This window comes from Gadus morhua, chromosome 11 (assembly GCF_902167405.1).
Source record: "Gadus morhua chromosome 11, gadMor3.0, whole genome shotgun sequence".
NCBI lineage: Eukaryota > Metazoa > Chordata > Actinopteri > Gadiformes > Gadidae > Gadus > Gadus morhua.
In genome coordinates, this window is record NC_044058.1 from 27,102,774 (window position 1) to 27,130,033 (window position 27,260).

At 48.7% G+C, this 27,260-nt stretch overlaps 1 protein-coding gene across 1 annotated transcript in view; it reads right to left on the bottom strand.

Annotated features, from left to right (window-relative positions):
- Window positions 1-354: 354 nt before the first annotated feature.
- rtn4r (reticulon 4 receptor) overlaps window positions 355-27,260 on the bottom strand; it is a 46,094-nt gene continuing 19,188 nt past the window's right edge. The window contains exon 2 of the mRNA XM_030371298.1: window positions 355-2,439. Within this exon, the coding sequence (XP_030227158.1) occupies window positions 1,052-2,439 (1,388 nt within the window). The 3' untranslated portion in view covers window positions 355-1,051. The remainder of the gene's footprint in view (window positions 2,440-27,260) is intronic.

Here is a 27,260-nt window from a genome sequence, read left to right on the forward strand (position 1 = left end):
AGTCTCCAAAACAATAATTCGGCCCCGGAGCTCCACCATCTGCTGTGGAGGAACCGGGAAGAGACTGATCGTTTTCTCTTTCTTCCACCTGCACTGCGATGGGATGAGATCTGACGTGGTCATTCATGAGAGAATCCAACATGTTTTGGCAAAATATGGCACTTTTAGTCACTGAATTAACAGTTAATTTACAATGCTTATTTCAAGATATTTTGTACATCGCCACTCTCATACAGTATGAAGTGCAACGTCTGTCAATGACACCTTTGTTTTCCCAAGGTCTGACTTTCGGTTACACACATCAGACTCATACAGACAGTTGTGTTTAAAATAACTCACAATATCAGAAGAGGGTTACAAAAGAAGAACTTTTATTCATAATATATTCATACTTGTACACAAGTAAAATAAAATGCATATCTATGATTCCTTTGCAATTTCCCTTAACACAACAGCATTCCTTTGTTCAAGGCCGTCCATGGACCCTTTTCTCGTGTGGAAGTAGAACAAAAATAGGGGAGATCAAACATTTGTATTTTTTACTGGTTTACGTAGAAACATAAAAAACATAACTGTACCCAACAAATGCATCACTTTTGAATAAATAATGACAAATGGAGATCCTTCTTGGCTGAACGGACCTAAACATTCTTTGTGTGCTTTCGGTCTCTGAAATCCTCGGTTTCATTTCCTCATGGTTGTTTTCCAGTATCCTGTCCAAGCAGTTTATTTCTTTGTTTGTAAAAGCCTTATAGAGGGCAAAACAAGGATAATCTCAAAAGTGTAGCTTAGACACAGTACAGTTAAGTACATACAGAACAAACAATTTTGGGCACCGGTTATTATATACATTAAATTTGAAGTGGTCTGTAAAAGGCATCCATTTTGTTAAATGTATTTCTTTATTATTGTTAGTCTTTGCCTCTTTTGGGCCGATTTCACCCCTTCCTTGCCAGTCAGTGGTAGAAGTCTCTACAACGTCTGTGTCATTGTCATGAGCGTTAACAATCTGTGTGAGTTCTGCCCTGTGTTGAGAGAGTGCTCAGACGTCCTAGGACATGGCTAGAGAGATCCAGATCAACGGAGTGAAGAAAAAGGCCGGAGCTTGAATCGTAGATCCACGGCCTTTGAGACAATGGGCGTCTGACTTGGGCTTTTTGGAACACTTCTTCTTCTTCTTGTTCGGCGCTGTGGAGGGTTCTAGATTGTCAATGAGTTCAGGATTGATGTTATCCAAAGACTGGTCCAGGTCGTTGGACAAGGTTCCCAGAGGTCCGTCGCTCTGCTTGTTCCGGGTCTCGTTCTTCGTACGTTCCATCTCCTTGAATTTGGTCTTGGATATGTTCTCCTTCTCCTTCAGTGGGTTGTTGGTGATCTGACGACTCTTGACGTCTCCAGACAGGATGGATGACTTGTCGTTATCTCCGAGACAACATCTGGGGATGGCTTCTCCCAAAGGGTTTTCGGTGGATGGGAATTTCCCGGGCCGTGTCTTGGCATTGAACAGAGTGGTCTGGGTGAGAGAGGTTTCCACACAGCCTTCCAGTTCATCACTCTCCAGCCGTTTGAGGTCCATCCCTGCCAGAGCTGTTGGCACATTGCATTCCAGCTCAGAGCTGGAACCTTTGAACCGCTTGAACCAGTCCCACAAGGTCCGGGCCCTGCAGTCACAAATCCACTGGTTGCCGTTCAGACGTAAATACTGGAGGGAAACCAACGGGTCCATGGTCTCCCCTGATAACATGGTGAGGTTGTTAAAGAAAAGGAACAGCGACTTCAGCCTGCCCAGATCGCTGAACGCCTTGGGCTGGACGTAGACGACCCGATTCTGGTGCAGCAGCAGTCGGTCCAGGCTGATCAGGCCGTGGAACATGTTGTCCGTCACTATCTTGATCCTGTTATTGTGCAGGTAGAGATACGTCAGGTTGGCCAGGTCCAGGAAGGCGTCGTCATGCAGCGTGATAATGTTATTGTCCTGCAGGTACAGGTACTGCAGGGAGAACATCCCTCGGAACACCCCGACGGGCAGCTCCGAAAGACCGCACCTGTGCAGGTGCAGTGTGTGCAGCTTGGTCAAACCCCGGAAGGCCGTGGGACTCATGGTGCGGAGGTTGCTGTTGTCGCCAATGTCCAATTCCTCTAGTTTCTCCAGACCATAGAAGGCCCCGGCCTCGATCTGGCTGATGTTGTTGGAGTACATCCACAGCACCGTGAGGTTGTGGACGGAGCTGAAGCTGGTGGATCTCACCACCGTGAGCTTGTTGCTCTGGAGGAATATCCGCTGGCTCCGCACGGGGATCTCAGTGGGGATGGAAAACAGTCCCTGCTGTTGGCAGGCCACGGTGGGCTTGGGCTCGCTGTAGCAGACACATTTGGCAGGACAGCCGTGAGCTGGATGCACCAGGTTCAGCCACAGCACCAGAAACAGGAGTCTGCTCCCTGGAGGACAGAGAGAGAGGGAGAGAGAGAATGATAACTGGGTTAGCATGACACATTGCTATGCACAGAGTAACAGTTGCTAGACTAGAATCTTTTTATTTAACACAGACAACACTTTTTCGGTGACAAAAATACATATGAAACAGCTTACATTATAACTATAACGGTGTTAAAGAACAGAATCTCAGTTTTAAGGTCAAGTTTCAGAAACGCGGTTGACACCATTTCACCGAGTCTTGAAAGAGCATCCATAATAGTCCTCGTTTTCCAGTGGAACATGTTCTTGTATCGAGTGAAATATTCAGCATGTTACATAATTGGAAGCAAACAGTAAAAGACACTTGAGTGACCTGTATGTGGTTATTTGCACTTAGGGATACGTCTCCTCGCTGCGTCTAACACGATCACGAATTCCTGAGCAATAGAAAAGAATCCTCTGCAGGCCCACTTAATGTGTGTGGGAGGCTTTTATAGAGAATTAGACACCTTTTAATGAGCCAGACATAACTAATGGATTTCAGGCATTTCTGTGGTTTGACGGTCTGATGTTGGGAGATAAGCTTTAATGGCACGCTGGGAGATTAATGCTGGGTTTTAGGATGGAAAAGCGTCCATAGGACATGCCAGTGTCCATCACTGAGCCCAGAGAAACATGATGAATATGTATAAAAAATGTTGACGCGTGCACAGTGATGTTATTCATCAGATCGGATCACATGCTAATGCATCCTAAAGGAAAGCGTGTTTAAAGGAAGGCAGATTTCTGGGCGCCCTGCATCCCATATTGGTGGTGTGTTCTGTGCAGCTGTTTACCACAGAAGTCCGTCTGTGTCTTGATGAATTCAAACACTACAATTACCGCACAATCCAATCCGACAAAACATGCCGGGCGTTGTTTGGCGTGTGAAAACAAGAAAGGATCTGAAAGTGACGATTGAAGGATTCAGGGTTGTTGGAGAGATGTCTTAACAAACAACACATCACAATAATGTTTAAAACCCTGCGTGCTGCCAGTTCTGTTTCCTTGTCTCTCATTACTCCCGCTCCAGTCTCTGATCACTCCCCTTACCTCTCTCACTCCCTTCTCTGATCATCCCTATCTCCCCTCTCTTTAATCAGTACCCTTTATGATCACTCCCCTCTGTCATTTCCCTCACTCCGATCACTCTCCGATCTCACTCCCATCACCTCTCTCACTACCGCAGTGCACGTACCTCTCCTCACACACTGGCTTTACGTTAGGAGGGGATATTAAAGCCCAGCCCTTCAAGGTCTAGTCTCCTCGACAGACCTGCTGGTTCTCAGCCTGCTGGGTGACAGTGCCAGACATAGTACCATGTAACGCCAGTCCACTGCCTCCTCACGTTGCGACTCCTACACTGCCTCTGACCCGTGGAGAGATCCGGCCATCTGTTGACCTCCCCGAAATCCTCCCCCAAGAACAGGGTGTCCTTCTGGGGTTCAGGCTGCACCTATGGTCCCCCCGGGCCTCCGTATTAGAGACACTTCACAGCTAATGCAAGAATTGAGTCGACACTATTGATCAGCAGAGGTGACTTTACCCCTGCATCAACACCCACAAACACACACGCATACCTGCAAGCACACGTACAAACACACACGCACACTCACATGCGCATGCACACTCACATGCGCACGCACAAGCACACACACATAGTAGTGCATTTCGTGATCCCTTTTTCAAATTTATTTTCAAATAACCTTTACTGCATAAAAAGGATTAATGCATTAGGTCCGGTAGTCCTCAGCAGGTTTGTCGGCCGGAGTTATCGACTCGCAACCTTCATATCGCTGATTGATACGCCAAACAAGGCATCAAGGTTACAGAAAAGCGCCATTCCTCTTATCATGCTCTGCCGGCGTTGCTCTCAAACCTCTAAATCTCACCGTATCTGCTGTGTGAAAGCATGCCCCCCCTTGTTCCACCAAGGCCTGCCTGACACCTCTCTCTCTACAGAAAGCTACCACACCGCCCAACAACGGCACTCAGCCCTCGGATCATGGGCCCGGGAGCCCTGTTTGGCTGCTGCCTCACAACGTAGCATATCAGCCCTGAGAGCGCTCTCGGTCTGTGGGACTGTATCTCTCTCTAAATCTCTCTCTGTCTGTATCTCTCTCTCTAATACTTTCTCTTTTATCTCCTTCTCTCCCTCTCTGTCTGTGTGACTGTATCACTCTCTACTTAACTCTCTGTGTTTGTATCTCTCTGTTTGTATCTCTCTTTCTCTTTCTGTATCCCTCTCTCTGTCTGTATCTTTCTGTTTGTATCTCTTTCTCTTTCTGTATCCCTCTCTCTGTCTGTATCTTTCTGTTTGTATCTCTTTCTCTTTCTGTATCCCTCTCTCTGTCTGTATCTCGCTCTCTCTCTACTTAACTCTCTGTGCTTGTATCTCTCTCTCTCTGTACTTAACTCTCTCCCTTTCTCTCTCTCTCTCCCTCACTAGTCAAACACTTGTCTTCACAAAGGCAGCTCAAGGAGATAGGGAAGTCTGCGCAGACTAAGCCTCTCTCTGGTGCTACGGCTCTCTCCCTCGTCTAATTGAATTTCCCTTTCATTCCATTTGGTATCCTCGCATACATTAGCCAGCAGCACGGGCTACGGATCCCCACACCACAGACACCAGCTGCATAGGAATCTTTAGGCACGTCTGCAGGGGTGTGTGTGTGTGTGTCGGTGAGGGGGAGGGGCGGGTGATGGGTATTAGGTCACGGAGCTTGGCATGGCTGGGTCGATCGGGCAGAGTCCACAGCGTTAACCCTGAGAACGAGGATGGCACGTCAGGACAGCAAAACTAAGGGGAATCGGATCCAGCACGGGAGCTTTACTTTGAAGGCCACTCGGATTGGGGAGGGATGTCGAACATGACAGACGTATCCCAGTGGCCCCGAGCGTAGGAGACGTCTGTCGGGGCTCTGCTGGGACCACCTGGCCTCCTTCTCTCCTTCCTCCATCTCAGACCTAACTTTATCATAATGCTGTGGGGCATGGCTCATCCACGAGTTCTCTGGATCTCTGGGAGGTTGTGAGTGTGTCATCCTAGCATACATAGATCGTATCGTACCCAACACATATATATATACATACATAAACATGTATCCATGTGTTGGGTACCTGATGGTGATAATGAAGGTAGGACATTTTCCATGCAGAATGCCAATAGTACAATTTGGTGTAAGTGTGAAATAAGAGTAGGAACAGATATTTAAAACCTTCTCCTCTTAATTCTTGGCAAAAGACAATTGATTTCTCCCAGGGATTGTTTGGTCATTGCATCATCATCTCTCTCCTCCTCGAATGGATGTCAGGGGCCACACTCAGACACACGCGAACCCGTGCACACTCACGCACACGCTGCCTCAGAGACGGCTAAATGCCAAGGTGCCTGCACCGCACACAGCCCGGCGCAGTGAGGACTGATTAACGACTCACTGTGATCAGGAATAAACGCCCGCAGTAGATCAAGCGGGTTTATCAGGACATGATGGATGTACGTCTGTACTAACAGACTCTGGGCTAGCATGTGTGCGTAACACACAGACACACACACACAAACACACACACACAGCATGCAGAGGGAGGGTACACTCGCAAGAGGAGCGGTGGAGACGGCTGAGAGTCCGGTTGGAAACATCCGACAGAGCGTCCATCACGAGCAGATGGCTCATGAATAAACGACACGACTGGAGGTCGCCGGGCAGCTGAGAAAAGAGAGCCAAACCACTGTGTGTGTGCGTTTGTGCGCAAACGTGTATGTGTGCATGCATGTGTGAGAGAAAGTGATTGCTCGAGTGTTTCCTTGGATTGTAGGATCCAAGGAAAGCTCATAACAGCGTAAAGACACTTCTTGGCGTTATGAAACGATTTTCTCGCAGACCGGTGACCGACAAATGGCGATGGGAAGCAGCAGCCGGGTGGCAATAAAGAGCAAGGGTCCCATTATCTGCGATAAGGACAGGGTTTTCTTAAAAGGCTTATCAACTGAAATTCCTGCATGGGCGCGAATCAAGGGCTGCGGAGATTGGATCAAAACAGTGCTTACAATACCGCTGGAGTGCCCTTGAGCTGTGTTTGCTCGGGCTGCGTGGTCTCAGAGCCCCTCCGCTTTTAACGGTGGATCCGGCCCCAGTAGGTGTGAGGGTGGAATGGACAGTGTGGGGGGGGTACAATCCCAGATCAAAAGTTCTGGGTTTGATACCCAGGTCTACCTCGAACTCGAGGCCAAACAAACCCGCTCCTGAATTATTTAGATTCACTATAAATCGCTTCGGACCAAAGCATCGGACAAAAGCATCTTATCTTAGCTGTCTTTGTTGTACACGAGGAATGGGTTAACCTGACAATCGTTAGTGCTTGGCACTTGGTTCTATGAACATCCTTAGTATACCGACAGTGATATATTGTTTCTCCTTCTTCTGACAAAAAAATGTACTAATTGAAAGTCTCTTAGGATAAAGGCGTCTGCTAAATGCCCTGAATGTAAATGAAAGTCGAACACGAGTCAGTACTGAATAGTAGTGTCTGAGTCCCTCCCTACCGCTCCCACTCAGGCCCTACAAGGCGAGGGCCGGGCCTGGAGGCAGATGCAAACACCAGTGCATCATCATCGCCAACGACGCCATCCCTCCCGGATCAATAATGCAATAAATTCATTAGTGGAGCAGGTGTGGGATTGCATTCCACAGAGGGCCCTTAACCACATCTATCACCTTAATGGGAGGACGACTATCAGGGCCTCTTCACCGTAACGCCGACCAAATGGAGTTTAGTTTAAATGAAGCCTCAACGACGACCGCCCAACGTGCCGAATGAAAATGGCGACTGTCTGGATCCGTTCCAGGGTGAAGACTCTGCACCATGAAAGCCAAAAAGATGTATTTCCCACTCATGTTACTGCGTTGGTGCGGATCCGCCTCAGTGTTATCTTATGCTCCACGGTGGTCCGCGGGAGGTCCAGTCTCCCCATGAGGCTTCCAAAAGTGGACCAGCTCCAGCTACCGGATATCGCCTCTCCGGACCACAGAAAAGAGCGAGTTGCGCGACGGAGCCGTGTAGAATGCATAATGCAAGCAACGTGCAATGAAATATAAAACGCAGGCATCAGCTTAGACAGAGAGAGTGCACATGTGAGGGCGCCTAAATGTACTCTTTATTCCACAGAGGAATGGCGAAGTCAGCGAGTGCCCTACTTTGAGTTCTAGCAAACGACAGCGCTGCCAGCCCGTGCCTTGTTTACTCTCCGACGGCGGTGCCGGGCTTGATCTTGTCTACAAACAAACCGAAGAGACAATAGGTGCGCTGTCAAATGTTCCACGTGCCCGGGTATTGCCTTGTTCTTTAGCAAAAAGATCACAGTAGTTCAGTATGAGCTAGCAGCACGGTGATCCGTCCCCCGTTCTGCACTGTATGCTGAATGTCATTGTGTAGAAAGTTTGTCATAGCAAGGTTTCAATGGAGTTTTCAAACTGTACGAAAACCAAAAGTGCATCGCTTTTTTCTACTCACCGCGCCACATTATAGAAACTTAATAACGAGCAGGATGGAGTGAAAGAACTCTCTCTGACTTAACTGAATTGGACCCCTTGATTACAACATCTGATTTCCAATAAAGGCTGAAATACGACTGTGTACCGTGCCTATACTTGCGTCTAAATCCCAGTATTGAGAAAGGGAGAGAGAGAGGACTGTTACCCAGATATCAATTGTGATGTTACCAGCAAGGCCTTTGGGGTGCTACCAAACAACATTAGGTCTAATGGTTGACTGGTGTAATCATTTGCATGAGAAACAGCGGACAGAAACTGCCTGGAGACAGCATCTGCTGTTCATAACACATGGCTGTGTTATGAAAAGTCTGCTAAAGGGGGCGTACAGAGTTATTGAAGGGTTTCAGAGAAAGATCGACTAATACTGGGGAGGGTACAGGCAGTCCCATGGCATAGGAGGCTCAACTAGCATCGCTCCAGTTGGTCTAAGTAGAGGCACACTTGGCAAAAGTGGTCACAGGCTTCTGTTGTAAAGTTACTTTCCTATAGCCACCGAGAGGCTCCTATAGAAAAGTCGACAGAGTGGAGCTCGTATGAGGGGGCGAAGAAAGCGACGCCAACATTATCCACTCAACTGACAGCTTCATTATGGCAGCAGGCCTGTGTTCGGCCAAACGTCCATGCTAGGGTCAGCTCTTGTTCTGCTCAGACAAGCTCGCAGTGCTATTTCCGCATGTAACAATCAAATTGAAAATGCATCAAACAAGCACTTAATCTTTGACTGGGCTTGGCTAAAGTAATTCTCTTAAGTAATCTATTTACCCTGTTTGGGAGAAACAGTGTTTCTTAAAAAAAAAAAAAAGTGCTAGCTGAGTATTTAAAAGCACTTGCCGTTGTCTCACAGCAGAAATCCTGGTGCTGCAGGCATGAACAACAAGAGATGTGAATGTACACTGTTGAACAGAGAACTGAAGATTACTTTTACGGAAAATAATCAAGTGTGTGGATACGATGGATCCATACATAACAAGGCGAGAAAGGGCAGGAAAAAGACAGGGAGCCAATGAAAACAGGCTCACAAATAGGAGACAAATTATTATCGATGGCACTTCCATGGCCCTCATGTGTCATGCAACTCCACACAGTGGTAGGTGTGTCTGCTGACGCTGCAGACTGCGTTCCCATGTGTCATCTCCCGTCGTCTCCTTCCTGTTAGGACCCCAGGAAGTCTCCGCAAGCCGGCTTACCCCACAGCCCTTAGAAAACAACTGCCTCACCCGTCAACAGGGCTCAGCTTTCGCCCCCCGGTTTTTGTTTACCCAAAGGTAAACAAAACCTGTGTTGAAATAAAAGGCGGCCATACTTATACTGAACGGAGTGTGGCCATATGTGAGCTCTGGCTGGTCTCCAGCTTGCACCTGCTCATACATAAAAGCATGGGCCCACGCACACCCATATGCACTCATTCATTTACATAGACACACACACACACACACACACACACACACACACACACACACACACACACACACACACACACACACACACACACACACACACACACACACACACACACACATCCTTCCATATGTTTGAAAGATTCAAGCACTGGATGGCAGCTGCTCCCTCCTCGCGGTGTAGGTGATCGAGTGGGGGAGCACGGGACTCTTTTCATAGCGCGCCCTTCCATCAACAATGCATGAAAGCCGAGTGGATGGCTGACACGGGAGCATGTGACATACGTGTCCGCCGTCACACGTGTCAGAGACTTAAAAGCACAAGCGTCCCCGTCCCATTATGTGATCTGTATGTGACAGGCCGACAGCATGACACCGCTCAGCCTGAGGTGCTGAGCACGGAGACATGTTCACAAGCCGCTCGCTGGGCAGCCGACGCGGCCAGACCGCGGCGGCGGCCAGACCGCGGCGGCGGCCAGACCGCGGCGGCGGCGCGTTCTGGACAGATGGGGCCGGGCGTGTCTGATCCCGGGGAACAGTGGGTCAGCGCTGGACCGCCGTGTCGTCCCCAGACACAGAGCTGGGCGGTTCAACGACCTGAATGGGCCACCACCGAGGGCTAGGGGTCTGAGTGGGTAATGGGCGACGTCTCGGTAGCCTTGAGATGAATGGGGGCCGGTGAGTGGGGCGTACATCACACAGGAAGTGGTCCTCATGCAGGGTGAGTGTGCGCTGGTCTGTGTGTAGTACAAATTCCATTTTTGGCTTTTAGACGCTTTTATCCAAACTCTCACAACGATCGACACACCCACTCACACACCGACGCCGGAGTCAACCATGCAAAGCCACAGCCAACTCACCAGGAGCAGTTAAGTGCAGGTGTCTTGCTCAGGGACACCTTGACACTCAGCTAAGAGAGAAGCCGGGGATCGAACTATCAACCTTCCGATTACAAGTCACCCCTCTGTACCTCGTGAGCTCAGCCGACACTGTTTGTACATCGCACATAGTCATCGAGAGGAGGAGGCCGGGGGGAGAAGGGGGGGTGGGAAGTTAAGGGCGTTGAATAGATTGTTCCTTGAGCTCACGCTGACAACGTCCGCCATGAGACTCATTTATGAATAGAGGCATTAGCGTGATACATAAATTCACGCCTTTATAATATGAGAAGTCAGCTGTGAATAGAACATTTCCATCGTTGGTTCAACAGAAAATCAATATAAGCAAACTGCCAACACTAAGAATGACAGATCTTAAGTTATTTTCTAATCAAACGCGAACACACCGTGGCTAACCAACGAGCAACTGCTCAGAATGGTCCGACCCCCTTACTTGAGGCACAATAAAGTTGATATTGAAAAGGGAAAGCAGTCACAGTAGAAGTCACAGATGTGTCCTCAATACGAGGCGAGGATGTGCATGAGAACGCCTTCTGGGACTAGGTAGGAGAAACGGAGAGCTGAGGAGGATCCCCAAAGGCCGGAGACATCTCCACTGGCAACATTTAGTGGGAAGGGAGAAAGTGAGAGACATTAGTTAAGCACTGCACACAAGGACAGAGAGCGGCTCTTGATTTATTTAAATCTCGGAGGGCATACGGTGGCACTGCTTCTATGTTATCGGACACACATGACACACTACCCAGAAAGCACACACACACAGCACATAACGCACATGCATTAAGACACACACACACACACAAAGCAAACACGCAACGACATGCACAGAAACAAACACACACACACACACACACACACATACATTTATAACAGGATGCCCTAATCTGTGGTGGATTATCTAGCACATTGAGTTGTTAACTAGCTCTGAGCAGCTCTGCAGATCAGATCCACCACTCTGAGTAACTACGTAGCTCTGAGCAGCTCTAGCAGATCAGAACACCTCCACCTCTTACTACCTCCGAGCAGGTCTGCAGATCAGATCACATCCATGTCGTCTGAATGTGAACTGGGCCCTGGAGGAACGTTGACCTATAAGAGACCAACCACTGCCTTCCTTTTATCCGTCCCAGACAGACCCTGCTGGTGAATGCATTAGGACGTACAACAGGTCTACTTTGCTCTGTGAATGTTCTGGACTTTGGAACTTTCGCATGCTTTCTTTCCCGAGAAAGAAAAGTGCATTCCGAACAAAGCAGCATGTACACTTCAGCGTCCACTGAATGGAGAGCTAGGAAATATTTGTGGAGGCTGCCATATTGTTTCCGAAGTGTGCGTGTGGGAGGTTGTTTGACATTATAGAGATAGAAAAATCTCATATCTTCCTCCGCCTCCGTATATATCTGATTCATTCCCTGTCCTCAATTTTCCACCTACCGTAGGACCCATGCTCCGATGATATATATCAACAAATATATATATATATATATATATATATATATATATATATATATATATATATATATATATATATTTACAGCTCAAAGATGCATCATGTCTCTTTCCCGACCCAAAAAATGAAACACCTTTATATTTAGAGGCGCTGAGGGCCATAGCACGCACATTCCCATCAGAAGGTGAGCAACTGAACTGAAACATATTCTGGTGCATACTGGTTTAAGAAAAGGGGAGAAAAGTGACACACACTGTGGTAGAAATGATGATAGATTGGAAACATAAACTCTGGAGGAAACCTAAACCGTCACGCAGATCATTTGTCATCACACCTCTTCAAATGAGCGAATGCGGCCAGGGGCATGTGAGGCTGATCCATCAACGCTTGATTGATGGATGCCAATGTGTCAGGCTCCACTGTGTGTTTCCCTGCGTCGGCCCATTGCAGGCCGCACACGGGGGGCAGAAATACGTATGGATGGAGATGATATGATAATATTGGCTGAAATATTCAGCCCGCTGCTGTGGAAATCACCAGATTACATTTGGATGTAAAATTCTTAGTTTGTCGAAAACAAAAATAAAACGTCTATGGAAATGTGCTAACGAGGTTAGGAAGCGGAAACGCAGCGTTATCCCTATCGGACGCATCCATTAAGGCGCTTTTAATTCTCCCATCCATTCACTTATTTCTTTGTTTTCATTGGTCTGTAAACGCACTTTGTGATTGTGCCTTACAATGAAAGGTGGTACACCAATACAATGTGTTATAATTATAATTAACATTAACTATAAACCTATAAACTTACATTACTATTATTTTATTTGTATAGCCCGTTCCTTTCTCCTGTGTACCTCCCTTACAATGAAAGGTGGTGCACAAATACAATGTATCATGAATCAAGAATCATGAATACAAACTTAAACGTACAAACATACTCCCATGTCATCACTGATTCTATTCCCTTCCTCCTCTAATAGTATTTGCGATGACCCCTGCCTCCCCTGTATCCCCTTCCCTCGCACGTCTCCGCGCGTACCGCGGGCTACTGCGGCGAAAGATGAAAACGTCCGATCGTCCGGAGCAGGAACCGAGCCAACAAGGGCGGTCGTCTGATCAGAACCGTGGCCGAGGGGTCGAGACCCCGCCAGAACAGCAGAATGCCGGCCCGACAGAGCCTCAAGATCACGGCGCAGATTCAATCAGCCCACGCTTTGAAGGAGAGGGGGAGGAGAGCGGGCGAGGGGGAGGAGGAGGTCTTCAGCCATCTGCCCCTCTTTCTCATCTATTCAGGATGTCAACGCTGTAAGCCAGCAATTACAAGCCGAGCGTCGAGGCCCCGTCGTAAGCTGGGGAGGGAGCGTGCTGCCAGTCGTGGATCTCCAGTCAGCGACACTAAACATGCGCACGAGGCTGTGGAGGCTCTGGACGCCAGCAACTCAGCGACACACAGCGCCCGGACGCTCTGTGGGTTCCTTTGTAGCCTTTCGGAGCTGAGGAGACGCAGAACTGTCCAGCTGCAACCGGCCTTGTGGACCGCGCCCTCAGGGAATACCAAACATCAAAACTATTGTTTGTTATATAATGTAAGGATAAGTCGTCACTCCGTTGCTTGTTAGGTACGGAGTGACACAAGAACGCATGTCGTGTCGTCGGTATCCGTTTTAACTCTGATTGGCCAGAACCAGAACGACGTTACAGGTTACACTTAGCAGGTGCCGTAGAGCGCCCTCTAGGGCATGGGAGTAACAATGCCTACTGTTGAATATCCCCCTGCACTGAGTTTAAGACTGAGGCTAAGATCACACATTCTGGCGACACCATGGAGTGGCGGTAGGGGAAGCCTGACCAGTGCTATAGTCCTTGCCCCAAACCTTCAAACAACCGCTAGTCAAAAAGGAAAGCCGCTGGTGTCTGGTTGGTTTAATAAGATTCTTCTCCTCGCGTGCGTTTGGAAGAGTGCAAGGAGAAAGCCTTGTGCATTATTTAACACCTGGCTCAGAAGCAGCGCACTCCACACACACAAAGAGCCCTGATGCAGGAGAATGGATTTCTCTTTTTTACCGTGGAGTGGAGATAAGAAAAGGGACGAGGAGGGGAAGGAGACAGGGAGGTGCGCCTTGGGCCTGAGGGGTTGGGGGGCGCGGTGCATTAGCCGAGCATTAGCTGACTAATTCCTCCTCTCAGCGGTCTGTCTACATCACCTCCTCCTCCCCCATCTCCTGTTCCTCCTGCACCTCTTCCTCCTCCACCTCCTCCTGCATCTCCTCCACCTCCTACTGCACCTCCCCCTCCTCCTCCTGCACCTCCCCCTCCTCCTCCTGCTTCTCCTTCACCTCCTCCTTCATCTCCTCCACCTCCTCCTGCATCTCCTCCACCTCCTCCTGCACCTCCCCCTCCTCCTCCTGCACCTCCCCCTCCTCCTCCTTCTTCTCCTTCACCTCCTCCTTCATCTCCTCCACCTCCTCCTGCATCTCCTCCACCTCCTCCTGCACCTCCCCCTCCTCCTCCTGCACCTCCTCCATCTCCTCCACCTCCCCCACCTCCTCCTCCACCTCCTCCTCCCTGGTAATGCCTTCTCCCCCTGATAAGGGCAGGCTGCTCACCTTTTCACCGCTGAAGGTCATGTGTTATCCCATCGCCTCCCCCCCTGCTCGGGGCATGCTGGGGGGGGGGCGGCACACTTAATCTCCCAGGCGAGGGGGCCGTGAGCAAGATGGAGCCTCTCGCCGTCCACTACATGCCCTCCAGCCTCTCCTCCTCCCCCCCTCCCCCTCCCCTCCTCCCCCACCTCCCTCCCTCCCCCCCCGGGGCCCGTCTGGAGGAGATAGGTAGAGGAGGCGGAGGCACCAGAGGAGGGGGGTTATGCTACAGGTGGAGCAGCATCAGATAAGGACGGAGAGTGGAGATCCAATGGCGGCGAGGCGTCAAAGTGGCGCCCGCGTCGGGTGAGCGCTGGATGGGGGAGGAGGGGGGGGGGGGGGGGGAGACCGGGGAATACGCAGTGTCACCCCGTCACTAACCACGTGGGATCGGATCCCATCACAATCAAAACAACACCACTCGGTTCCACGTTGCACCTCTTGGTTTTCTGAGCAGCGGAAAACGCAGTGTCTGTGTGTACGTTTGTGCAGGTTTGAGTTCCTGGGCCGGTGAACGTGCGCACACACACATGCTGACACACAAAGACACACGCACACACACGAACGTATGTGTGAATGTTTGTGTGTGTGTGTGTGTCAGAACGTGTGTGTGCGCTGGTTCACCGACATGTGGGTATGTGTGTGTGTGTGTGTGTGTGTGTGTGTGTGTGTGTGTGTATCCGAATGTGTTTGTGCGCACGTTCACCCACACACACCGATGAATGTGTATATGTGTGTGTGTGTGTATCCGAATATGTGTCTGTGCACGTTCACCGACACACACACAAATTAATGTTTGTGTTTCATGAATGTGTGTGTGCGTGCGTGCGTGCTTGCTTATGTGTGCGCGTATGTGTGTGTGTGTGTGTGTCAGCAACCCGCAGTGACGAGGCCTCTGCGGGGGGGGGTGCCGACGCAGTTTGCGTGTCACTGTGCCGTGGGAAGACGCTGCTGACAAGTGGTCCTGCGCCGCCGCCCGGGTAATGACTCATCCCCGCCCTGGAGAAAACAATCTGGTATTTTTAAACTGCATCCTTCAGCTATTCCTCCGTCCCCCTCGAGTCCCACGCGTGGAGATCTCGTCCAGGGTTGTGATACGAACGCCGTTTTTCCCGCGCTCGCGCTAATAGGCCTGGAACTCCTCAATGATATCAGCCCGGCCCACCACTGGAACCACTGGTCCCCAGTCCCACTGCTGGGGTGCGGCCTTAATGCTCACTGAATATTATGTAAAGGTCGGGAGAAGACTACCGCTTTACTGGGCTGTTTGCTGAGGTTTTTTTGGAGGAGTAAAGCAACTTTAAATGCTGAAAGGCGCAGTGCTCCTAATAAATGGAAGCATATTTACTATCCATACATTTTATAGTCTACTGAAGTGAAGGTTTAAAGGGTTTTTGGGGGGAATAAATAACTAAAAGGTGGGCCGAGTAGCGTTGTTTTATCGAGGAATGAGCTGAGTGCAAGAACAATACGATTTCAGCACTGCTTTTACTGCTCATGTTCAGCCTTGCTGGTAACCAGACACTAACCACATATACACGCGTGTATTTACACTTTCAAAATACGCATGCACTCTTGCCATCATCCTTCGGGTTTGACCCAACCCAGCCATGTCTAGTGCGTCTCCCGTTGGGCCGGAATACGTCTGTATTTATCCCCCGATAATGTGGAGTGAAGATGACAGCCCGGTACAACGGCAAGCCCACCACGCAGGGCAACATCCTGACAACATCAGTGACAGGATCTCTTGTTCACAAACAAATCCCTGCAGTACAGTCGGGTGTTTTAACTCAAAATTGTCATCCTTATCTCCCCCTGCCACATGCCTTCGCCCTCCTGATGAAACCATAAGCCGGAATCCATTAATCTGCTGCTCACCACCTGTGAGTGTACATGCATGGCTCTATCTTGATGTGATCACGCAACAAAACCACTTTCGGGTGCACCTAATTCCACCTTATCTCCCTTCCGGAGACACCGGGAAGAGTTGGAAATGTACTTCAGATCCCTGCGCTGGTGCTATTGGTTTCTTGTCGTCAAGGAAACTAGATTGTTGTTCCTTGTTTTTGCCGGAACCGCTAATCTGCAGTCGTAAACCTACACCGATGGGTCATCAATGTGGCCCCGGCTGTTAAAAAGTACCCGCATTCAGTGTAGGGGCAGGTGGTTCCTTGCAGAGTGTGTGACGTTGACGATGAAAACCTTGCAAATGGGTCTCTGATCCTGTAGGTTTCACTTTGTGCGTCCGGGCAGTTGAACATGGGTTTGCGGTGTGTGCTGTGTTTCTTCCCGGAGCCTGGCTCTCCTTCTGGCTCCATTGTGTCCGCCTCCATTAGAGGGAACGGAACAGGAGCCCACGATGACAAACAGGGAAGAAATAGACAAGACAGACCTCCTTGATCTCCACTCATAAGTACACCTTTGAAGTATTGTGTCTCTGTCCTACTCTCTCTCTCTCTCTCTGTTTCGCTCTCTCTCTCTCTCAGTATCTCCTCTCTCTCTCTCTCTCTCTCTCTCTCTCTCTCTCTCTCTCTCTCTCTCTCTCTCTCTCTCTCTCTCTCTCTCTCTCTCTCTCTCTCTCTCTCTCTCTCTCTCTCTCTCTCTCTCTCTCTCTCTCTCTCTCTCTCTCCCTCTCAGTATCTCCTCTCTCTCTCTCTCTCTCTCTCTCTCTCTCTCTCTCTCTCTCTCTCTCTCTCTCTCTCTCTCTCTCTCTCTCTCTCTCTCTCTCTCTCTCTCTCTCTCTCTCTCTCTCTCTCTCTCTCTCCCTCTCTGTATCTCCCCTCGCTCTCCGTCTCTCTCCCTCTCTGTATCTGTATCTCCCCTCTCTCTCTCCATCTCTCTCCCTCTGTATCTCTTCTCTCTCCCTCTCTCTATCTCTGCATATCGGTAGCTCACTCGCTCTGTTTTTCTATCTCCCCCTCTCTCTCTCTCTCTCTCTTCTACCAAGCCCTTGGGCCCTCTGCTTCACCACCGAACTGTCACCTGACAGAAAACATTCCTATCATTCTGAAGAGAACCCGGCCTCACTGCCCATACGGACCCCCTCCTCCACCACCACCACCACCAACCCCACCACCAACATCACCACCAAACGCACCACCTGCCTGCCACTTGTACGCTAATCCACCGTAGTGCCGTAGCCTTAGCTCTGTCTTTTGTAATTGCGTAGCTTAACACACACACAACCTCTCTCTCTGCTCTGACGGAGTGTCCTGGCGGTTGTCAGAAAGGCTCTATATCTTAAACATGTGTTTTCATGAGGAGCAATGGAGGAACAGCAAACAGGGAACGCTTTGCTGGAATACCCTGCTCCCATTACTCGTCCACAGAGCATCTGGCGTCAGGAGGGCAGCAGTAAATGTGTTGCTTGAGAATAGATGATGTGTTTTTTTTCTTATATAAGCTGCCCATACTTATGGTTAACCGCCTCAGGAAAAAAACTGGGGTAACAAGAGAAATCGTGTGCTACGTGTGCTGTGAGCAATAAATACAAATCAGGCTCCAGCAGAATATTATCACACCATTGGACAGGATTTAATGTGGAGTTAACATCGTTTACAAATATGGAAAGAGCCAGCGAATCACAAACTGTTCGTTTCAACATTAAATGTGCCACTAACTGCAAGGCAGCCATACTCAAACGGCGCTCAAATGAACCGTGCTCGGAGGGAGGACCTGCTGTTTAGCCCCTAAATACAGTTCTGTAACGCCGTCCAAATAAGGATCCAATTAAGAACTGACGCAGGTAGCGGCCGCGGCGGCGTCGACAGGCTGCTACTGTATGATTAATGGCATTATTCACCGTGTTCCAGATAAAAGCTCAATTACGTCTCGGGGCACAGACCTTGACTCAATTCCCGCTGACTAATCCCATGTTTTTTTATTTGTGATTAGCTAGAACACTGTTTTAATCTGGCGCCGACAGTTCAGACGAACGGCGTAACCCATTCCCCGCGCCTTCTCCAAAAACCCGGTAAGGATATTAAATCGTATGCAATTCAGCCAGTCGGTTCATCTCATCCGTTTGAGCCCTCGGTAAGATCGGTATCAACAGATAATGGCAGAAAATTAAATTAAATCCTTTTAAGTAAGATGAAAACAACCAGGTTGTTAATATTCAGCGAGGAGGGCCTCTGGAGACCGCCCACTCTCTGTCCCTGGGGGCCGGCCGGCCGGCTCCTCTGAACCGACACCATCTCACACAGCAAGGCGCCTATTTCAAGCTGTAGCTGCGTGGACGGATCTCCTCCGGTCCTGCTATAAGCAGCCTCTCTACTGTACTACAGAACTCAAGGTGGTGCAAAATAGTACATACATTTATGGTGCACAACTGCTATGTCTCTGACTCTAAAAAAGCTCTTATCTAGACCTTGGAAAAAACTAAAAAATACATTTACATTTATATTAAGGGCATTTAGCAGATGCTTTTATCCAAAGCGACATACAACAAGTACATTTGTCAGAGGAAGGAGCAACGATATATCACTGTGGGTACAGTAAGGATGTCCATAGAACCAAGTGCCGAGCAGTAACAATCACTTGGTTTACCCATTCCCCGTACACAGCAAAGGTAGCTAGGATAAGATGCTACACGATGCTAAGTGCTATTTTTAAAGTGTGAGATATGTGCCGGATAAAGACACTTAATGAAAGTCGGTACGAAGGTGAAGTATTCCAACATAGGATGGCCGGACTCACATCTTGTGTTTAAAATGCAGTAACCAGCTGATATCACGCACATCCAGCGAGAGAGAGAGCCTCGCTCACAACGTTATTTCTTTTCCAAGAGAAGAAGTAACCACCGCGGTTGAACCCGTTTAAATGGATCGTGTGTTTCTGCGCTGGAAAGCACTCAGCGCTCTGAAGCTGCACTTTGTTGTCCTGCGCCTCAGTGGGGATCGCGGCCCGCCATCTGCTCCCGGTACCACAACAACAAGTGACAGACACACTGACGCAGAGCAGACAGACGGCCGGACGACGCAGGCCCTGCAGTAGCACTCCCCGCGCACGCAAGGCAGCAGGGCAGCAAAGCATTGTGGGTAGGGAGGGGCATCGCAGGTCGGAGAGTGTTAAGACGGGGGACAAACGCGATCGTCTGCGACACAGGATTGGATCAGGAAGTCTCAGACAAAGAGGATGGGGAGGGTTGGGAATGAAAGCTACGATGAGAGAGAGTACTTGAGACGGATAGGAGAGAGAGAGAGAGAGAGAGAGAGAGAGAGAGAGAGAGAGAGAGAGAGAGAGAGAGAGAGAGAGAGAGAGTGAGAGTGAGAGTGAGATAGACTAAAGAGACAAAGAGATATTTAGGGAGGGACAGAAATAGAGAGAAATAGGCAAAGAGAGAGACACAAACAGTAATAGACACAAACAGAGAGAGATGGACCAAGAGAGAGATGGAGACAGAGAGAGCGAGGGAGAGAGAGATGGAGACAGAGAGAGAGAGAGAGAGAGAGAGAGAGAGAGAGAGAGAGAGAAAAGGAGCAAGAGAGAGGGATGGAGCAAGAGAGATAGAGGGAGAGAGAGTGAGAGTGAGAGCGAGAGAGAGAGGAAACTAGTGGTGAAGGAGGGATAGAGACTAAGTGAGAGGCTGTGAAAGGAGAGGAAAGTGAAGAAGTACAAGCCGTCTTGAATCCGAGGCGTCAGAGTACAGGCCCGACAGTCTGCTCCAGAGTCAGCATGCTAAGTCGCCACTTCCAGTGTTATTTTTAGATGAATGCGCGTGGCACACAACCCCAAACGAAGAACCAAACATGTGTTCACTAACGCTGCGTTATATATTATGAACAGGGACAGATTGCTGATGCATGCATCCATACACACACACACTCATAAGCATGTACACACACACACACACACACACACACACACACACACACACACACACACACACACACACACGTATAAGCATGTGCACAGACACACACATAAGCATGTACACAAACACACACACACTACAAACGAACGCAATATGGGAGATGGAGGGAGAATTGACGGGAGCATGCTGCACATGGGAGCGAGGCTGAAGCCTGCCCCCTAGTGGTCATTCCGCTCCCTGGTGGAGGCAGTGAGTGCAGAACGGTCTGTTCTGTTCTCAGGGCCGGTCATAGCTGCTGCTCAGCTTGGTCCGGACAAGCTACAGTGCTCTTTGGGACAGTGTTCAAAACCCAACAGCGATTTGGAATAATTTACCATGTATTATGGTGGAGAAATTAATTAGCATGGTCGGTGAATTTCGATTTGGCAGAGGAGGAATCATCATTTGATTGCAACCGATGATGTGGATAGAGAATAAATTTCACAAATTCACCATAATGCCCCGAAATACCGCAATCTGGCGGCGACCAAAACGCATAAATTGTTGATGTGTTTGTTTGGCCTTCCATCAACAGCGTTGTTTACCAGGCGTATATCTGAACTCTATCTTTAGCTGCTTCCTATTCATCAGGCAGTCTGTCCTCCTCCACATCCATCTGCCCCTCCCGTTTCTCTGTGCTATCCCTGGGTGTTCCTGCCTGGGCATGCGACTGGCCATGAGCCTGTATCTGTACTGCTCTACGACCTGTTTGTGTGTGTGTGTGTGTGTGTGTGTGTGTGTGTGTGTGTGTGTGTGTGTGTGTGTGTATGTGTGTGTGTGTGTGTGTGTGTGTGTGTGTGTGTGGTGTGTGCGTGTGTGTGCGTGTGCGCGTGTGTGAGTGTTTGTGTGCGTGCGTGTCTGTGGGAGGGGGGGATAGAAGCGGATATAAACCAGCTCTGGGGTGGGAGGGGCAAAGCTCATTAACTCGTCTGCGATGACTTATAGAGGGATCATTTTAGCAGGCATAGAATCGTTATCAGTTTTATATCAACACAATAAGTGTGTGTGTGTGTAGAGGTCTGTGTGTGTGGTAGGATTGACGGTTGTAAGTCAATCTAAGGGACATTTTTACTTTGTACGGGTTTTGTGACTAAAATGCCCTTTAGGAATGTGCATGATTTCATACACAGATACCATATCTCTCTCGCTCTACATTTACAGTATATGCGGATCCTAAACGGACTGTATATTTCCCAGATCCTCTATTACTCCGGAAGCGCAGCATTCGCTTGGTAAGCGAATACATAATCAAACTGCCATGTGGCATCGGAGGAAGTCGCAGCAGAAGGCTGTGCTACGGTGGAATTCAAATGTATTGAATTCCACTGGAGATTTATGAGAACATTTTGTGGGTAATCGTGTGTGTGTGGATCAACATCAAAGTCAAAGCACTGCATTAATGGGAACCATTCATTATTTGGCAGATAAAAACGATCCATTAACAAGTGCTCATTCTGGTGTGTTCTGGAACTTTTCCACTTTGTATTGCCAGCAACAGATTAGATTTAATAATGCGGTTATGAATCAATGAAAAAATCAGTGAAACGCCAGCACTGGGATCACCCAAACAGTGCAAACCTACAAACACAATTGACATGGACCTTTTCTAAAAACGTGTCAACAGAATCTTCCTCCAAAGTGAATGTCTCTCTGTGTTGTGCGTTGTTTTTTGTGTGATGGTAACAGTGGGGGGGCGGTTTCTAAACATGGGCCGCGCTAAGAATATTCTGGCTCAGAACGAAACTACCGGTAGCCGTCCACACACACACATCCACGCATTGTCTGTTCTGTGTCACATTTCCAACATGTCCTGTCTCCCACAAGGTGAGGAGCGACACCTTCACCGAGCGTGTGTGTGTTCCGGATGTTTTCCCCGTTCATGTTAACCTTCTCCACCTCGATTGGTCAGATCCGTCTCCCCCAGTGGGGAGTGGGCGGGAGAGGGGGGGGGTGCTTTGTCCAATGAGGGGCTAAACAAGATTGCTTCCTATTATATCCTCGGTTCTTTGTTAACGAGGCAGGACTGGCATTTCAACTGCTCATATCACAGCAACCAATAGTCTCAGGTGAGGAGAATGCTCACACCTGTATATTTAAACTATTATAAATTGTAATCTTCCATGTACGATATGCGGTTGTCAAGCTCTCGTCCAAGTCAATTCCTGTAATCACCCTGTCACCCTGGTCAACATTGACACAGGCTGGACTATATGATACTATATTGGTGCACAGTTAGTTATTACTTAATGGGTGAACCAACAGACAGCTTTCAGAGGGATATGTGTGAACAGAAGACAGGAAATGTCTAACTAAGGTCAGAGTTCTGTGACCTCGTCATCATGAATCCCTCCACATTAGAAAGTGATTTCATAACTAAGCCTGTGATGAATATAATATATATGTATATTTTATGCTGCTAAATTGTTTTAGGATTGTATAGCTATATCATGATAATGCTAAACATGTAGTAAATGTATAGAGATATATAATAATATTGCTAGAGCTAGTGCTCACACAAAAGAAACCTTGCATGACAGCTGGACCTAGGTGCTGAGGTTAGGACACACAGCAGCACTCACACCCAAACTCTGTAGGACTCAGTCCCTCCAGTTCCTGAGGAGCCAGGACCACCACCAGAACCACAGAGCCACACCACCCAGGCCCTGGCTCCTCCCTGACCCTGTCTGTCCGACCCTGTCCGTCCAGAACCCTGGCTCCTCCCCTTTCTGTCCAGAACCCTATCTGTCCAGGACCCTGGCTCCTCCCCTTTCTGTCCAGAACCCTGTCTGTCCAGGACCCTGGCTCCTCCCCTTTCGGTCCAGAACCCTGCCTGTCCAGGACCCTGGCTCTTGTCTGTCTGTCTGTCTGTCTGTCTGTCTGTCTGTCTGTCTGTCTGTCTGTCTGTCTGTCTGTCTGTCTGTCTGTCTGTCCAGAACCCTGGCTTCTCCCTGTCTGTCTGTCCAGAACCCTGGCTGCTCCCTGGTTCTCAGCAGTGAGACAGGATGATACTGGAAATAGTCTAGGATTGTTATTATTAATAATAATAATAATAATAATAATAATAATAATAATATGAGAATAATATTGTTAAATATAGTTAATATATTTTTTTATAATATAATGATTTGACTAATGAATAATAATAATAACATCAGAATGCTATTGTTAATAATAATAGACTTATAGTAATATAATAATTGAGACTATTGTGAATAATAATGCTAATTATTATAATACTATTTTTAATACTGATAATAATAATAATAATCAAAAGGACAATAATGAGGATAATTATAATAGTTAGTACTTTGTTGTGGCGTTGACTTGTTTTTGCCATGAAGACATCATTAATGCCATCACTGTTGTCATTACTCATTAAGGAGGGAGAGCTCTGTGAGCCAGACGCCGTAACCCTATATGATAGATTGAAGTGGTTTAATGATCCCTAATCAGGAGACCGAAAACCTCCTTCTCCACAACTTTTTGGGCCTTGTGTCCTCATTAGGATTTAATGGGCCTCAGAAAGAAAAAAAAAACAATGCTGACTTCACCCATGAAACCGAGAACGATTATCTAAGCATTTCTGCCCGCCCTTAGCCGAACAAATTGGCTGTCTTAACTACCATTCCTATCCACACACAGACACAAACGGAAAGAAAGGGAGGGCTCGATCCACACCGAGCGCGTCACCGCCGACGCGTTCGATCGGCGGGCAGCCTGGACTTTAACTCGGTAGGTTGGTGTGTTTCCACCGCTGTGGGACCGCTTGTTCCGGAGCACACAGAGAGAACCCATCGACCGGTGCTGGGGCGGCGAAAAACAGAAGGTCACGACCGCATGTCTGTCCGACCGTACCACTCTGACCTGGATCAAGTCCTGTGCACTTTAACAAGCGGGAACCTCCCCTGACAGATGAGGTGGCCTATTACAGCGACTCCAGCACGGTTTAGCCAGCAGAGCTTAAGGGAGGAACCCAAAGCCATCATATAATTGGGAGGGAGCAGAGGCTTTGCGGATTACATTTCCCCGTGTTTTTTTCCCCTGCATCATCACACAAAGCAGGGATGAATGAACAAAAGCAGGAAATCCGCTTGTATTTTGAACTTGCTATCATATTTGTGGTTTATATTTTTAGCAAAAATCTCTCCTGCTTATATCCACCTGCGTCACAGCCACTCTTGGTCGGATAGGTGTCCAGGAGGGCCAACCCTAGCGTCGAATAGGGGCAAGAAAGGTATAAGGAGACCTAAGGAGAACGTAATGCAGGAGAGACTAAATAAGTAGCTTATTTCACACACTCACACGTACACAGAATTCCCTGCTGAGCACGGGGCTCCAGTATTCTATACACCTCTTCCGTTCCAGAGGAAGATCGGTCCCAGGGAACTTCAGTGAGAACGATCTCCCAGCCGGGGACTCTGTCTGGGTTGATCTCCTTCTCACCGTGTGCTTTGAACTGATTTCCCACGAGGTGAACTGGGCAGGAAAGTAGCCATGCCCCCCCCCCCTACCCGATTAATGCAGAGCCTGCTTACTGGGGGAGCAGGACAGACTGGGAGAGCAGGACAGACTGGGGAGGACAGACTGGGAGAGCAGGACAGACTGGGAGAGGAGGACAGACTAGGAGTGGAGGACAGACTGGGAGAGCAGGACAGACTGGGAGAGGAGGACAGACTGGGAGAGGAGGACAGACTGGGAGTGGAGGACAGACTGGGAGAGCAGGACAGACTGGGGAGGACAGACTGGGAGTGGAGGGCACACTGGGAGGAGGAGAACCTGAACGGTGTCAAACTAAATGGGAGGTGCAGGCAAGGCTTATACAGCTGAGTAGACCACTGGAGACCTTCTTCCACCTACCATGTTCAGGAGCTCAGGAGTTCAGTGGGGAAGGAGGTACATTAACCCTGGGCACTGAGACCAGTTGGGCTTTGCAGTAAGCTGCTGATTGAAGCTGGAATGGAAACCCTGTGGCATCCTCACCAGACCCATGACGGACCACCACCTGGTGTTTTCACAGGAGATGAATTGGTTTCCCGGAAATTGATTTTTTTTTTGGCTGATAGGTAGAAGGAGAATAAATAGCCAATGTGAAAATAATGTGGGTTCGGTTTTATCCAGCTTGAATCAAAGTGAAGGGCCTTTTAAAAAAAACAATTCATCCATGCCTGCTTAGACTCCCAGCCTCGCTGGGATGTTTCCGGGTTTCCAGTCTCCGGGTTGTACGGGCCCGAGCAAAACTTGCTGGCGGTCACACAGTATTACAAGGCAAAGTCAGAATTCTGCCTTATCAGAGCCGTGCTGAGCACAGCTGCTGTGTGTTGGCACCCTTGACATGAGACACCAGCCCACGTCTCATTCACTCCAGATCCTTAGCAGACTAGTGAAAAAATTTGCATTCGTCACCAAATCTATAGTTTCTACATAGAAGGTGTCAGAATATGTACTGTTGATTTTAATCATGTTGCATTTTTTGTGTTTTGTTTTGTTTTCATGGGCAGATGCTCCGCAAAGTGGTTTTGGCTGCCGCCCTCTTCATCAGGGACTGGTTCCCCGTCTTTAAAACTGGGCTCAGGTGTCGTCCATTAATGTGGTGTAGTCAGCGTTGGCCAATTAGCAGACATGATCATCATCATGAACCTGGCCAGACCGCTTTGCACAGTGGTGTGGTGGTGGAGGCTGCGGCGGCTGGAGGCTGCACTTACAACAGAAGCGTCCCTGTAAACACCCGAACACGCTTTGTTTTCCGTAACAGGAACTCTCTCTGTTATCCCATTATCATGGTTGAATTTGTTTTCCAGAGACAGCGATCATGTGGGTTTACAGCCTATCGGGTGGTTTTGGATCATGGGATGTTATCTTCTTTGCACACAGTGTTTCAAGTCCTCGAGTCCTCTTTCAACCATCCTCATCTCTGAGTCGATGAACCCAGTAAATACATACAGGCCGTAGCTCACAGTTCAGACGGCTGTACGTTAATCGCTCTGTGCAGCACAGTCGTCGCCACAAGGGAATGAAACGACTTAATGACAGGTTGTGCGAGGAACAGGGAGGGTTATGCTAAAGGAGCAGTGAACAGCTAGGTATGGAGGAGTCATCGTTGTGAGGAGAGAAAGTACGGTTTGACCTATTAAACAGGTTGAAGAAAAGCTTATTGTGATCGTAAAACAAAACCAATGCACCAGTATTCGCTCTCTCTCTCGTTCCCTCCCTCACCTCCGCTCCGATTATTTCCTGCGTTGCCTCCCTCCCGGTCTGATAGAACCGTCCTCTCTACATCAGCGTTCACAGGCCTGTGCTCTCCACTTCATATGAATCACTTCATGTTGGTGACAGCAACGCGAGGGAAGCAAAAGACAAAGAGGTTCCTCTCTGAGGAAGCCATGGAGTTGGCGGAGGTGACACCAAGTTCTCCGGTGTATACTGCTGACTGGCACTGCAGAAGAGAGCCTACGATGTACCTTCCACAGGGACCGAGTTGATATGTAGCACAAGTTTTAAGTAAAAAACGCAGCTGGCAGATAAAGTTTCATGGAAAGTCATTAAACTATGCATGTAGCAGTCGGGGGTAGGTGGTGGTGATGGAGGTTGAAGTTCGTACTGCAGTCTGCCGGCGGGAGGGGAGGTTTTGTTGAATGTGCTCGCAGCCCAGAATTTCCATTTTGCACACTTTCTCTTTTTTCCTCTGAATCTTCCAGGCCTGCGTTTGAAACAGCCGGACCAGTGGTGATTAACAGACCGCTTTCTCTAATCTCTCACCTCACCAAACTCCACATTTTGGGAAGGCACAGTTCAAAACTTGTTATTCTGGCACACTGAACAGACAAAACAAGCAGCTGCACACTACTATTTTGTTGCTGACATGGAAAACAAGTCATTAAGTGGTGCTTGTGTCGGCATGCATTCAATTCTGCCAAACAATGAAAAGTCCTGCACACCTGGGAGTGAGATGAATTCACCAGCTATCTCCACTCTATATGCATTGAATTCCATTAATTCACTTGATGCACATTG